Source organism: Sminthopsis crassicaudata, chromosome X (genome assembly GCF_048593235.1).
Source record: "Sminthopsis crassicaudata isolate SCR6 chromosome X, ASM4859323v1, whole genome shotgun sequence".
NCBI lineage: Eukaryota > Metazoa > Chordata > Mammalia > Dasyuromorphia > Dasyuridae > Sminthopsis > Sminthopsis crassicaudata.
This window is the reverse complement of record NC_133623.1, coordinates 11,166,808-11,179,194: the sequence shown is the minus strand read 5'-3', so window position 1 is coordinate 11,179,194 and position 12,387 is coordinate 11,166,808. Positions and strand designations below refer to the sequence as shown.

At 49.1% G+C, this 12,387-nt stretch overlaps 2 protein-coding genes across 3 annotated transcripts in view; one reads left to right on the top strand and one right to left on the bottom strand.

Moving 5' to 3' along the window:
* The window catches only part of TSPAN6 (tetraspanin 6), an 88,324-nt gene that overhangs the window by 55,517 nt on the left and 20,420 nt on the right, over positions 1 to 12,387 (bottom strand). The window lies entirely within an intron of this gene.
* SRPX2 (sushi repeat containing protein X-linked 2) overlaps positions 2,148 to 12,387 on the top strand; it is a 35,975-nt gene continuing 25,735 nt past the window's right edge. Inside the window, exons 1-2 of the mRNA XM_074277596.1 lie at positions 2,148 to 2,313; positions 4,107 to 4,300. Of these exons, the coding sequence (XP_074133697.1) occupies positions 4,216 to 4,300 (85 nt within the window). The 5' untranslated portion in view covers positions 2,148 to 2,313; positions 4,107 to 4,215. The remainder of the gene's footprint in view (positions 2,314 to 4,106; positions 4,301 to 12,387) is intronic.

The window sequence follows — 12,387 nt, the reverse complement described above, 5'->3', positions numbered from 1 at the left end:
CTTGATAGTGCCCTGATGCATCCTAGACTTTTTTCCTGCTTTTGTTCATGGATCTCTCCAAACCTGGCAAACACTAACTCTTTCCGCCATCCCCGTCTCTGCTGATTGAAATCATCCTTAGTTCAAATGCCACCTCTTCCATGAAGTCTTCCTTGATTTCCCCCCGCCAACCTGGACGCCACCCCACCACTGCCCTTGATTTTGTGCTTATCTTTGGCCCAGTTTGGACACTGCTAGGAAGAAAGGTCACCAGCTCTACCCCACCTCTCCAGTGCAGCTAAAGGAAGCCTTCTAGTAGTCCAATGGCCCTGAAGCTAGCAAAATGACAGAAGCCAAAAGGAATTAGCTCGGGCCAATTCAAATATGGAGTGAGGAACTAAACTACAGACCATTCTTGCTTTCGGCAAGGGGATCATTCTACAGATCACTGAGTCAAATGATTTTTACATAATGGGAATTTGCCAGAGGAGGTGGGGAAGGGAGGGAAGGAGGAAGGAAGGTAGGAGTCATCCTGTGCTGCAGATGGCACATGCTTCAAGGATATTGAGAGGCAGGGGACAGAGAGCAAGAAAAGGAACACATAGGGACTGGTTGGGAGTCTCAAGCCGAGCCCCCTCTCTGATCTAGCTGAGCTACGGTGGTAGTGGCGGTGGTCTCTCTGGGAGTCCTTCTTCTGCTCTCGCTTGGAGGAGGATTTTTGGTGGATTTTTCTAGAGTTGGGATTTTGGGTTTTGATTTGGGGAGGATTGGTGGTTAGGTGGGAAGCTAAGGAAGTGCTGAATGAAAGGGGGAGAGCAAAGACAGAGAGCACCCAGTACTATACAGTAAAGTTAACAGCTGGTGGGTTTTTTTGGAGTGCAGATTTCTTTCAAAATTCTTTACCTAAAGTCCCATAATACAAATTTACATAAAGTAAGAACTATCTGGGATTTAGGGGAAAAAGGTTGGGGGAAGGGGTTGGAGCAAATAGATTACCTGAGGGCCTCTGCTGCTGACTGGGTATGACATGGGTCTTACTCACAAAAGAAGGGCAATAGCCCCAAAGGTTATCGGCTAACTCAAAAAAAGAATCCTCACCTCCCAGGCAGGGAAGAAGCACCCCAGTAGCAATGCAACAAAGAAGCAGAAGATTGCAGGGGCTGTTGGGTGGCAGCACAGTGGGGAAAGTGACCAAGCAGATGCTGCCAGCAGCTTTGTGGAGAAGAGCCTTTCAGTGTCAGAGGATATAAGGTGCTCTAGCTAGGAGGCAACACCGGCAATGTGAGCTGCATGAGCCTCTAGCGTCCCCTCTCCCATCAGCGGAAAGGACACTGTGGGACAATGTGTTCCTGCGTGTTTAGAAGGGTTTTTACTTTTGTTTTATCTTGATCTTATTTAGCTAAATGTCTCTGCTTTGAATTTTTAAAACATAACACTTTATTAAAGCATTTTCACTTTATATATTAGTACAACTGATCCTCATGACAACTCTGAGAGGCAAAAGCTATTATTCTCCCCATTTTACAGCTAGGAAATCTGAGATACCAAGATGTTAAGTGACTTGTCCATAGTCATACGTTAAGTAATTATATGAGATCAGTTCACTATAGCATCTAGCTGCCGACCAGAATTAAGGTGAAAAGCACTGGCTCGGGGCTGGCGAGCCAAGGTGGCCCAAAGGGCCTTTGAGAGTACTTTTAGGGGACCGGTTGGGGGGAGCACCTTCATATATATGGTCCAGCTCGATAAATAAACAAAACCTCTCTCTTGGAAATGCATTCTGTCCCCTCTTCATGCTAAAGGAGACGCCATTACTTTTCACTCAAGGAGCACAAGTGTCTCCAAGGAAATCTTATGTGGGACCAGAGGCTGGAGCAGTTAAGTGCTTAGTGGGGCAATGGGCAGCACGTTCCCCAGGACTCCAGGCTGGGCCTGCTCCCCAGGGAATGGCAGAAGCTGGCCCTTCTGGCCCCTTTTTCACTTGCCCTCATGCTTAGTCCCTGACTCAGAAGAGCCTCACACTTCCCAGCTTGGCTCTGGGGGCCCATGAGCCACACTCATGACTATCACTGCCGGCTGGAGGCCAGTGACCACCACTCCTCCCCTTGGCCTTCAGCCTCCACATCTTTGTCTCCACCTCTGTTCTCCTCTGCGGGGGAGAACAAGCAGAGCTCTGGGGACAGTATAGCTTTAAGGAAACTTCTGGCAGATGCGGCCAGGCTAACATCTGGACAGTGTTCAGGCCGGGAGCGGGAGCTGCTGCTTTTAGGAATGTTAAAAGTAAAGCAAAAAGTTTCCCCTGCAGGACGAGGCGACAAGAAAGACCCCAGAGAGGTAAGGGCTGTCTTCTCGGTGCCCCCCACCCCCCACTGGCTGGAGGCAGCACAGGAAGAGCCAGAGCTGAGCCTTTGTTTGCAAGGCGGGGAGAGCACAGGCTCAGCCTCCTGGGACAAGGGGCCTGTGCCCTACCCCCCCTTCTCCTCAGGGGACACACAAAGTAGGAGGGGGGCTGGATCTGCAAGCTGGGGGGAGCCTTGAAAGACAAAACTACTGCCTTAAAAGAAAAGGGATCAGAAAGCCTGACCTCACAAGTCAGTCTAACTTGGGGCTATCCTGGGATCTCTGTCTCTGTCTCTGTCTTTCTGCCTGTCTGTGTCTCTCTGTTTCTGTCTGTCCCTTTGCCTCTGTATCTCTCTGTCTCTATCTCTGTCTTTCTCTACATGTCTTTCTGCCCCTCTGTCTCTGTCTGTGTCTTTGTCCGTCTCTATCTCTCTCAGTCTTTGTCTCTGTCTTTGCCTCTATTTGGCTGGCTGGCTCTCTCTCTTTCTCTGTCTCTTTCTGGCTTTGTCTCTGTTTTTCTGTCTCTGGCTGGCTGACTGTCTCTGCCTCTATCAGGTTGTTTGTCTTTCTGCCTCTGTCTTTGATCTGTCTTTTTGTCTCTCTGTGTCTCTCTGCCTCTTTTTATCTCTACCTTGAGTCTGTCTGTGTCTGTGTCTCTGTCTTTCTCTACTTCAATCTCCTCCTTGCTTATTATTTTTCTATTTCTTTCCTTCTCTTCTTGGTCTCTCCTTTCTCCTCCATCTTCCCTATTTCTCCTCTTTTCTCCCTTTTCCATCTGCTCTGATTCCCCTCTCTTTGTATAAAATGGAAGGAGGCAGCCAGAGTCATAAAGACAGCCAGGGCCAGAGAGCCAGAGGCTTCAGGAGCAGCTCCCAAAGTAAGCACTGAGAGACGATGGCTTTCAGACCGAGACATGGGATCCAGTGGAAGGAGCAAGGGGATCAGAATCAAAGGCACCATGTTCCATTCCCACCTTTGCCACTTCCTACTTGTGTGCTCTGGGGTGAGATGCCTACGTTCTCTAGGACTTGGTTTTCTCACCTGTAAAGTGGGGTGGGGGTTCTAGATGGCCCCTGAAGTTCCTTCAAGTTTCTATGGTCCCAGGTCTATTGGCTTCCCCAGAAGGGTTCGAAGGGCCTGAAGATTTTCTGGATTCCTCACAAGGGTTTCTGGGATCTCTTGGGTAGCGCTGTCAAGGTCACACTTCTCTATTCCTTTTTGTTTCTCCTGGGGTTCCCAAAGCACATCCCAGCAGCAGGAAGACAGGGGAAGGCAGCTGGGGCCTGCTCATCTAGTCATTACTCCTACATTTGCCAAGCTCTTTCAGGGGCAGCCTTACCCCATGGCCTCGCCTGTCAGCACAAGGCCCCAAAGCTGGGGCTAGAACAGGACGGCAGCCACTCCCAGGATGGGGAAGGTGAAGCTGTAGAGCAACCTCCCTTCCCAAACTGCCTGTTCAGAAATAGTGATCTCATAGCCAGAGCCTGTGACTGGGAAGGACCCCTTCTGTCTCTGGCTCTGACTTCAAGCTCTGGGTCTCAGTTTATCCATCTCAAGCACCCGCCCAGTGATATCTGCACCCTCTCTCCCTAGTTTGTCCTGAAAATCAATGAGTTATGGAGAGGTAGGGTGATGACTATAGCCAGGTGAAAGCCTATCACCCACACAGACAAGGGACATGTGCTAAGTACCGCTCTCCCGCTGCCCTCGGTGCCGCAGACAAGAGTGGGGAAGTGAAGTGAAGTGCCACCCGAGCAGAAAGAGCTGTCTCTCTGTTTTCCTCACAGAGTTTCCCCTGAAGCTTCTTCCCCTGGCCCTTGGCAGTTTGTCACCCTTGGGACCGAGTGCTCTGAGAAACAAGCTGATAAGCCTGTGTCTCAAGAGTCCGAGGCAAGGATGACTGTGCAGCTGGCCCTAACAGGAGCTCCCTTTCTACTACTACTATTCCTCAGCCAAGTCGTGAGCCCCACCTGGTATGGAGGTGAGTTGTAGAAGCTGCTTACTGTTGGGGCTATTCTTGTTGTGGTGTTGGTGCTGTGAGGGAGGGCAGAAAACAGAAAAAAAGGAGAGAAAGTTGGTGGAACCAAAAAGGAGTGCCACTAAAATGCAGGCATGCGTGAGGTTTGGTGCACTTGAAAGAGCACTAGATTTGAAGCCAGAGACTCAGAGTTCAAATCTGACTTTTGCCACATACTAGCTGCGTGATCTTGAGAGAGCCACTTTATGTCATTGGCCTCCATCCTCTCATCTGGAAAATGAGGGCACCGGACCTCCTCTGATGTTCCTGGACTATTCTTGACAGTGAGAAACAGAAGACTGAGGCAAAGCATGGAACGTGCATCTTTGAAAATAAAACAATTCTTTTTAGAGACTGAGGGTTGGCGTAGATATCCTCCAAGACCCTTGGAACTTAAGAACTCCCCAGTCTCTCAACTCCCCACCTGCTCAGAATCCAAAAAGGCCTTTTCTAATATGAACTCTCTATATTCCACCCAAATTGGTCTGATCTCAGCATTCCATCTCCTGTACTGTGTGCCTGGACTGTGGCCAAGGCTAAAATGCTCTCCAGAGTTAGAGAAATTAGATAGATGATTAGTTAGATGGATAGATGAATGGATGGATGGTGGATGGATAGATGGCTGAATAGAAGTATAGATGGATGGATGGATGGATGGATTAGATACATGGATAGATAGAAAGACAACAGATGGAGAGATGGATGGATAAGATAGATAAATAGATAGAGAAACAGACAGATAAATGGATGGATAGATGGATGGATGATAGATGGAATAGATAGAACATATGGATGAATTAGATAGATGAATAGATGCATGGATGGATTAGATAGATGGACAGGCAGATAGATAGATAGATAGATAGATAGATAGATAGGTGAACAGATAAATAAATGGATAGATATACAGAGAGATGGATGGATGAGATAGATGGATAGATGAATGGATGGATGAGTTAGACAGATGGATAGATAGAACAGATGGATGGATTAGATAGATGGATAGACAGAGAGGTGGGTGGATAGATGATAGGCAGATGATAGATAGACAGATGGATAGATGGATGGATAGACAGATAGACAGATAGATAGATAAATAGATAGATATAGATACAAACGGAGCGAGCATTTAGTTAGCACTCACCACGAGCTAGGCATTGTACTAAGCAATAAGAATATAAATCCAAGCAAAAAGGAAGCTAGTTTCTGGCCTCTGGGAGCTTACATTCTGATGAGAAGATAAGACAGATACAGAGCTGAACAGTGGAAGGTGGGAAGGAGAAGGTGCTGAAGAGGTAGAACTGGGGATGGTGAAGGAAGCATGACTGTCCTGGCCATTTCCTCAAAAGGGAACCAAAAGAGGAGGGAATCGTAGGCTCAGAGGGATCTTCCAGGATGAGAAGGCTACAGGGACCTGGGGGAGAAGACAGGGAGTCTCTCCTCATCTCTACCTCTTAGCACCTCTAGTCTGTTTCTGCACTCGGCTCATGTGCAAGCTCCCAGAGAAGGAAAGGCCTCCTCACACTATACTCACATCCTCCAACTCCAGACTGGCAAGTTTTGAGGGCAGGGACTCTTTCTATTTTTGTCTGCCTTTCTCTCCCTCACACAAAAGGTGCTTAAGTAAATGTCTGTGGGTTTGGAGCAAAACGAAGGGCATCCTACCCAATGTAAACAACGGTATCACTGAGGCCATGTGAAAAGAGTCAGAAAGTAGATGGATAGAGGTCTCACAGCATAAACCAGAATCATTCTTTCCCTATCACTGTTTGTCCCTACATCCCTTTAAAAGACTTCTTTATTTCTCCTGCCCCATTCTACCACATTGCTTCAGAGGGTAGAGTAGGATGGGAGGTGCTAGCTTCTTTTTCTGCACAGGAATTTTCCCACCTTTATAGTGAGGGATGACCTCTGAACCCTGTAAGAAGGGGATGGTAGTGGCTGGCTTTCTGGGTTCCCCAAGTTGGAGGCTGAAGGAAAAGCTGCTTGTCAGAAGGGAGACGGGTTGAAAGGAAGGAGTGGTCTGGGGGGAGAGAACTAATGAGTTGGGCAGACTGAGGCTTTGGATGAGGTCCAGCCAGCACAGGCCACACTCTAAAAGTACTCTGTGGCTTTCAATGCCTGCCCTCATGAGGGCTGGGGTTGGGGGGAAGAGATGGGGGGGCGGGGAGAAAGATGCAGAAGGAGCTGGATCTGAGTGATGAACGCTGGAGAAAAGCCAGAGAAGAGGGAACAACAACTGCTCCCCTATGGTGGGATCCAGCAGCCCCGCCGCTGCCCAGCAGCTGCATACATGCTAAACTTTTCCACACACCCTGAGCCTCTGGTGGAGGTCTTTGGCAGGAGCCTCTATTTGTCTGGGACAGCTGCATCCAGTGCTCCAACTCTGGGTTTGCAAGCTTGCTGCCCCTCCCTCCTCTGGCTCCCCCTGGCCCTGGCTAGGGGTGCCAGAAGGAGGTGGGCAGGATACAGGCACAGCTTCTAGCCACGCTCAGGCCTGACCCAGAGGAGTTCTGGGGTCACAGACTTAGGGCCAGGAGGCGCCTTCAAAGTCAACCCCCTCATTTTATAGAAAAGGAAACTGAGGCCCAGTGAAAGTGAAGTTATTTGTCCAAAGTCACCAAGGCGATCTGTGACCGAACCAGGAGCAGAACCAGCAACCTTTGTGTATGCACAGAGATCTCATTGCAGTGTGCCAGGCTGTCCACCTGCTGGCCTAAAGAGCACAGGCAGAGAATTAGAGGCAAAAGCTCCAGCAGGACCCCCGGACTCAGCCAGGTCCTTTCCCTTTTCCTTTAGGCCTCGGGCTTAGAACTTTCCATAGAGCTGGGTGCTCCTCCAGGCTGCTGGAGGGGCTGCTTCACACTGAAATAGCTGAATCCCCCAGGGGACATCATTGCAAGGAGCCTCCCCATCACCAGGGACAAAGCTCCTGCCCAGAAGCCCATGCTTGCCCTCCACCCAGCTAGCCGGCCTACCTCCCATCCTGCTTGGTCCTGGAGCCTCCTTCACTACAACCTCCTGAGAAGTACTCACTTCTCCCCCTCAAACGACAAACTTAGCTCAGTGTGGTGACTTCACTCCCTCCCTCCAGGGACCTGGCCCATAATGGGAGGCAGAGGAGAAGGGGAGTTAGGTGGGGACTGAATCAAGGATTCTGAAAAAAAGGCCTTGGGTACAGACATACTCTGAGAACAAGTTCAGCAGAAGGGGCAGGAAGCTCCATGGCTCTCCTCAATGGTTCTCCTCAATGAATCTCAATGGCTCTCCACAATGGCTCTCTATAATGGCTAGCTATTCCTTAGTAATCCCTATCCCCTTGCGCTGGCCTCTCAAGCCTCATTTTGGTGTCTGATAGACTTGTGCTACCAGTCAGGCCAGCCTTGAGTTGGAATTCTAACTCTGATATTCATTGGCTGCGTGATCCTGAGCAAGTCAATCACTGTCTATCTCAGTTTCCTCCCCTATAGAATGAAAATAATAATCCTCTAGAACCCAGACTGCTGAGAATCCCAGAGATTAGCTAGGTCCAGTGCTTTGTGAGCCTTATAGGCAGTGACACTGTGGAAAGAGTGGGCTCACCGGAGCTGGGTTCAAATCCCAGCTCACACTTGTCCACTCTCTACCTGTGGTTCTTTGGACAATGACTGGCCCTCTTTAAGTGGTTTCCACCTTCTTTTTTATAAATGTAGGGGAAACCAAGATGCTCCAGGGTCTCTTCCAGGTGTCCAGCTCCTGGCCCAGCTCCTGCTTGGAGCTCCTGGGGATGTTGGACAAGTCATTCTTAGTAGCCACACTCTTGTGTGGAGTGCGCCTTTGCTGCCTGGGTGGGGTGGGCTGGGGGGAGGGGAAGGCTACTTATCTTCAGGCCAAATCCCAGGCAAGAGAGCAGCCTTGGAAAGGGAACCCCCCTTTCCAGCTCTCTGACCTCCTCTCAGTCTCCTTTCAAATTCTTATCTGTCCCCATTAAGTGGAAGGTTTACTTAGCCCACTTTAGGCTTGTTGGAGGGTGGGTGGGGAAGAGCAGCCTGGGCCCCATTCCTGTCCCTTGCCTCCCCCCACCTAGGCCAGGGAAGCCTGTAATCATTTATTGGGTAGTTCCCTGTAATTATGGAATTCTGTCAAGTACCTGATGGCCTATAACAAGGAAGTTGGGGATCATCCCTGCTGGGCCACGTTCACAGGGCCACCAGCCCTCCCTCTTTCTTCCTTTTCCTTCCCTTTATAGCTCCTTCACAGAGGGAAGCCTCACTTTGATGGGGGAAGAGGGGTTGAACAAGGGCTCTACCTCCTGAGGGGAATTCCTTCACTATGGGATGGTGGGGGCAAGACTTAGGGCCTCCCCAACATCGGAGCATTAAAGGCCAATCCCCAAACCCAAGTGCTGGCTGGGCCCTGTGGCAAGGCTGTAAGAAATGGAAGAATAAGGGAGAAGGGGGAAAGGGGGAGGAAGAAGGAGCCGAAAACCAATGGGCTGGGGGAGACCTACAGGGAGAGAGGCCAAGGGAAATTCTGAAATGAAGGAAGCCCAGTGAGGTAGGGATTTCACAATGCCGGCTTTCAGTTGGATTCTTGAGTCTGTTTTCCAAGCTGAACTGGTTTGCCCCCTGCCTGGGACTTGGGGAACTGGAGTGGCTTCAGGGTCAGACCCTGGGCCCCACCCTGCAGCACAGGGGGGGGGAGAAGGGGGTCCGGCCCATCCCCTAGTGGGAAGCCAGAGTGAGGCAGGCCTTGTTTACGGAGGCCTATGGCTCTCCTTCTAGAAGACTCCATCTGCTCCTGGAGGCCAGCTCTCGGCCTGGAAAGACGGCCTCTGGGAAGCTGGGAATTCTTTTCTGACCCTTCCTTGGCCGGCTGGCCGGCTCCCAAGTCCCCAAGCCAGAAGGGGTGGGGGCTGAAGAGCTGGGGCTGGAAAGCTGGGGCTGGAAAGCAGGCTTCCTGGAACTCTGCTCAGGAAACAACCAAGTTGTTTCCCAATTAACACTAATTCAAGACCGATTTCCTGCAGCTAACTGAGCAGTCTGGAGAAACCTACTGTTTAGTCTGCTGGAAAACTGCTGGGCTGGCTTCCATCGTGGCCCGCGCCACCCAGAGGGATGGCGGGTGGCATCCCTGGCCTAGCTCGCACTTACAAACAGGATTGCCTTTGATTTTTTTTATAACCCCAAAGGGGTGCGGGGGGGCTGCTATCACTCCCCCAACTTTACAGATGAAGAGAGAAAAGCGAGCAAAGGCAAAATGACCAGCCTCCGATCACGCGGCTGGTGTCTGAAGCCAGGGCTGAAATCCAGACTGTACCACCCAGGTTGGCCCCTACCATTCCTTGCCCCTCGTCCCACTGGCTTACCTCAGCATCTTTCATGCTCATGCCCCACCTTTGCTCTCCCAGGCACTAGTTCAGGCCCTGGGTCCTTCCTCTCCTGTCCTATGACCTTAGCCTTTCCCTTCTCCCATCCATCCTTCCCCAGGCACCAAAACAATCTTCCTAAAGTTGGACCGTGTCATTCCCCTATTCAAGAACTTTCAATGGCTCCTACTTTCTCCTCAGCTTGGCATTAAACGCCCTTCACCAAAAGTTTCCCTGATTAGTATACTGGCTCCCTTGCTCTCCCCTAAACTCCTGTTCCATTTCCTACCTCTTTAGTTTTGCCCAAGTTGTATTCCATGCCTGGTGTGCTCTCCTACCTCACATCTACCTCTCAGAATCCCCACTTTCCTTCAGGATTTAGTTTGTGTACCACCTCTTCCAGAAAGCCTGTCCTGATCTCCTCCTGGTTATTAATGTGCTCCTCTCCTCAAATGACTGTGGATATGGGTATGTTTACAATATTATATCCCTGAAATAAAACATAAGTTTCCAGAGGGCAGACTCTGGTTTTACCTTTGAATTTCCATCCTGTAGCACAGTGCCTGGCGTATCCTAGGCACTTACTAAAAACTAGCATTTATTAAGCGCTTATTATGTTCCTGGGAACTCTGTCAGGAAATGACGATACAAAGATTGTCCTGTTCCCCTAGGAGTGTATATTTTCTGAAGAACTGAGGCTTCTCTGCTTGGCCCTGAAGGCTAGTCTAGGAGCAAAGGGGAGAAACTGGGGCAGATTTGGACTAGAGATGAGGAAAATTCCTGCGTCAAGAACTGTCCAAGGCAGAACGTTCTGCCCAACGTGGAGACGGGGGATCCCCATTATACTACAGAGGAGATAAGTGAGGCCCAAAGTCACAGAGCTGAAGCTTGAAAACAGGCCCTCTGTCTCCAGACCCTCATCCCGGCTCCTCCCAGTCTGAAGTCCTCTCACCTTCTTGCCTCTGCTACTATCAAACCCTAGAAATTATTGAGTAAACAGCCTTCCAAGGATCCAAGTCTCCACTGATTTCTATAAAGAGGATTTAGCAATGATAGTGACAACTACAACTACACTGTTGTTCGATTGTTTTTCAGTCATATTTAACTCTTTGTGATCCCATTGGGGGTTTTCTTGGCAAAGATCATGGAGTGGTTCTCATTTCCTTCTCCACTCATTTGACAGATGAGGAAATTGGGTGCTGGACTTGAACCCGGGAAGATGATACTCCTTGATTCCAGACCCAGGGCTATATCTACTTTGCCACCTAGCTGCCCTTCAATCACAATAATAGCTAACATTCAAAATAATATAACATGATTTTGTGGTCCCCTGATTTTAAGGGGTCTTCTGTTTTAACAATAAGTCAGTAGATCCCAAATCTTCTGGCTTTGGAGTCTGCCTCAGGAAACTCCCATGCCCCATCTGTCTAATTGTGAACAGATCACTCCTCAGTCAGATAGCTTCTGGCCTCAAGACAGTCCCACAAATCAAACGCCTGAGACAATAGTGAACAGACCGCTCCTCGGGTCATTGCCAACTCTCAGATAATCTGTGTGTCAGTGATACCCAAATTCTGGAGACCACCTCTCTGAACCCTAGAATTAGCACATCAAGGAGAGAAAGCTGGATAAAGGGGTCTCATCTCTCTTAGGACTTTGCTCGTTTCTTTTGGAATTCAGCCTACCTCAATTGGCGTTACAATTACAATAAACTCAGCCCTTTGACTAGGAAATGGGTTCAAGCTTGCAAATTCTTTGGAGACACCTTGAAACACTGGTCTGTGACCCCAAACTTTTGGGATCCCCTTCCCAACCTCAACATTTAGTGGCTCATATGGGGAGCGAACCCACGACCTTAGCGTTACTTCCCGACCTCAACAATATGGCACCTACTATGTGCAGGCGCAGCTTTACAAGTATTATCTCATTTGATCATAACAATAACTCTGGAGGTAGGCACTATAATTATCCCTGTTTTCCAGATATGAAAACTGAGATGTGACCAAAGTCACCCAGATACTAAGTGGCAGAAGCCAGATTGGAACTTTGGTCTTCCTGACCACCTAGCTGCCCCTAGCTATAGTTGTACTTGAGGGTCATGGTAGTTTGACTCCCAACTTTTACACACTTTGTAGTTATTTTAAGTGGGCCCATTGCTAAGATGGTAGCGTGACATAATGGATATGTACAGCGTTGGACTGACCAGAAACAAAGGGAAATGACCCTCGGGAGATACAGTGACTACATTTTCAAGGAAGACCACATCTTTCCTAGAAGCATTCTCCTAGCATAAGGCTCCTCTGGACTATTTCACATCCTATAAGGGGGCCCTTATTAGTTCAGATTTTATACTGCATCATATGAGGTACCCATAGGTCATTGAAAAGTTAGCAAAAGAAAACTTACTTATCCATAGCAAAGAAAGGATACTCAACAAGGACACAGACGCCCTTGATGCTACTTCTCCTTCCTTCTAGAACTATTTATGGTCAAGCAGGGATCCAAACTCCTTGTGGGTTGGCTTTTTCATATCCTTTGGTGACTTGGAAGTCAAGTTGATACCAAAACCAAAATAAAAAAGAGGAAGACACAGGGACTAGTATGGTCCTTGTGACCTTTTAAGGAAAACTAGCCTAATATATACTTGGGGGCACCCTGGTAGATATTGGTCCTATCACATTGTCTCCTGGAAGACAACTATACC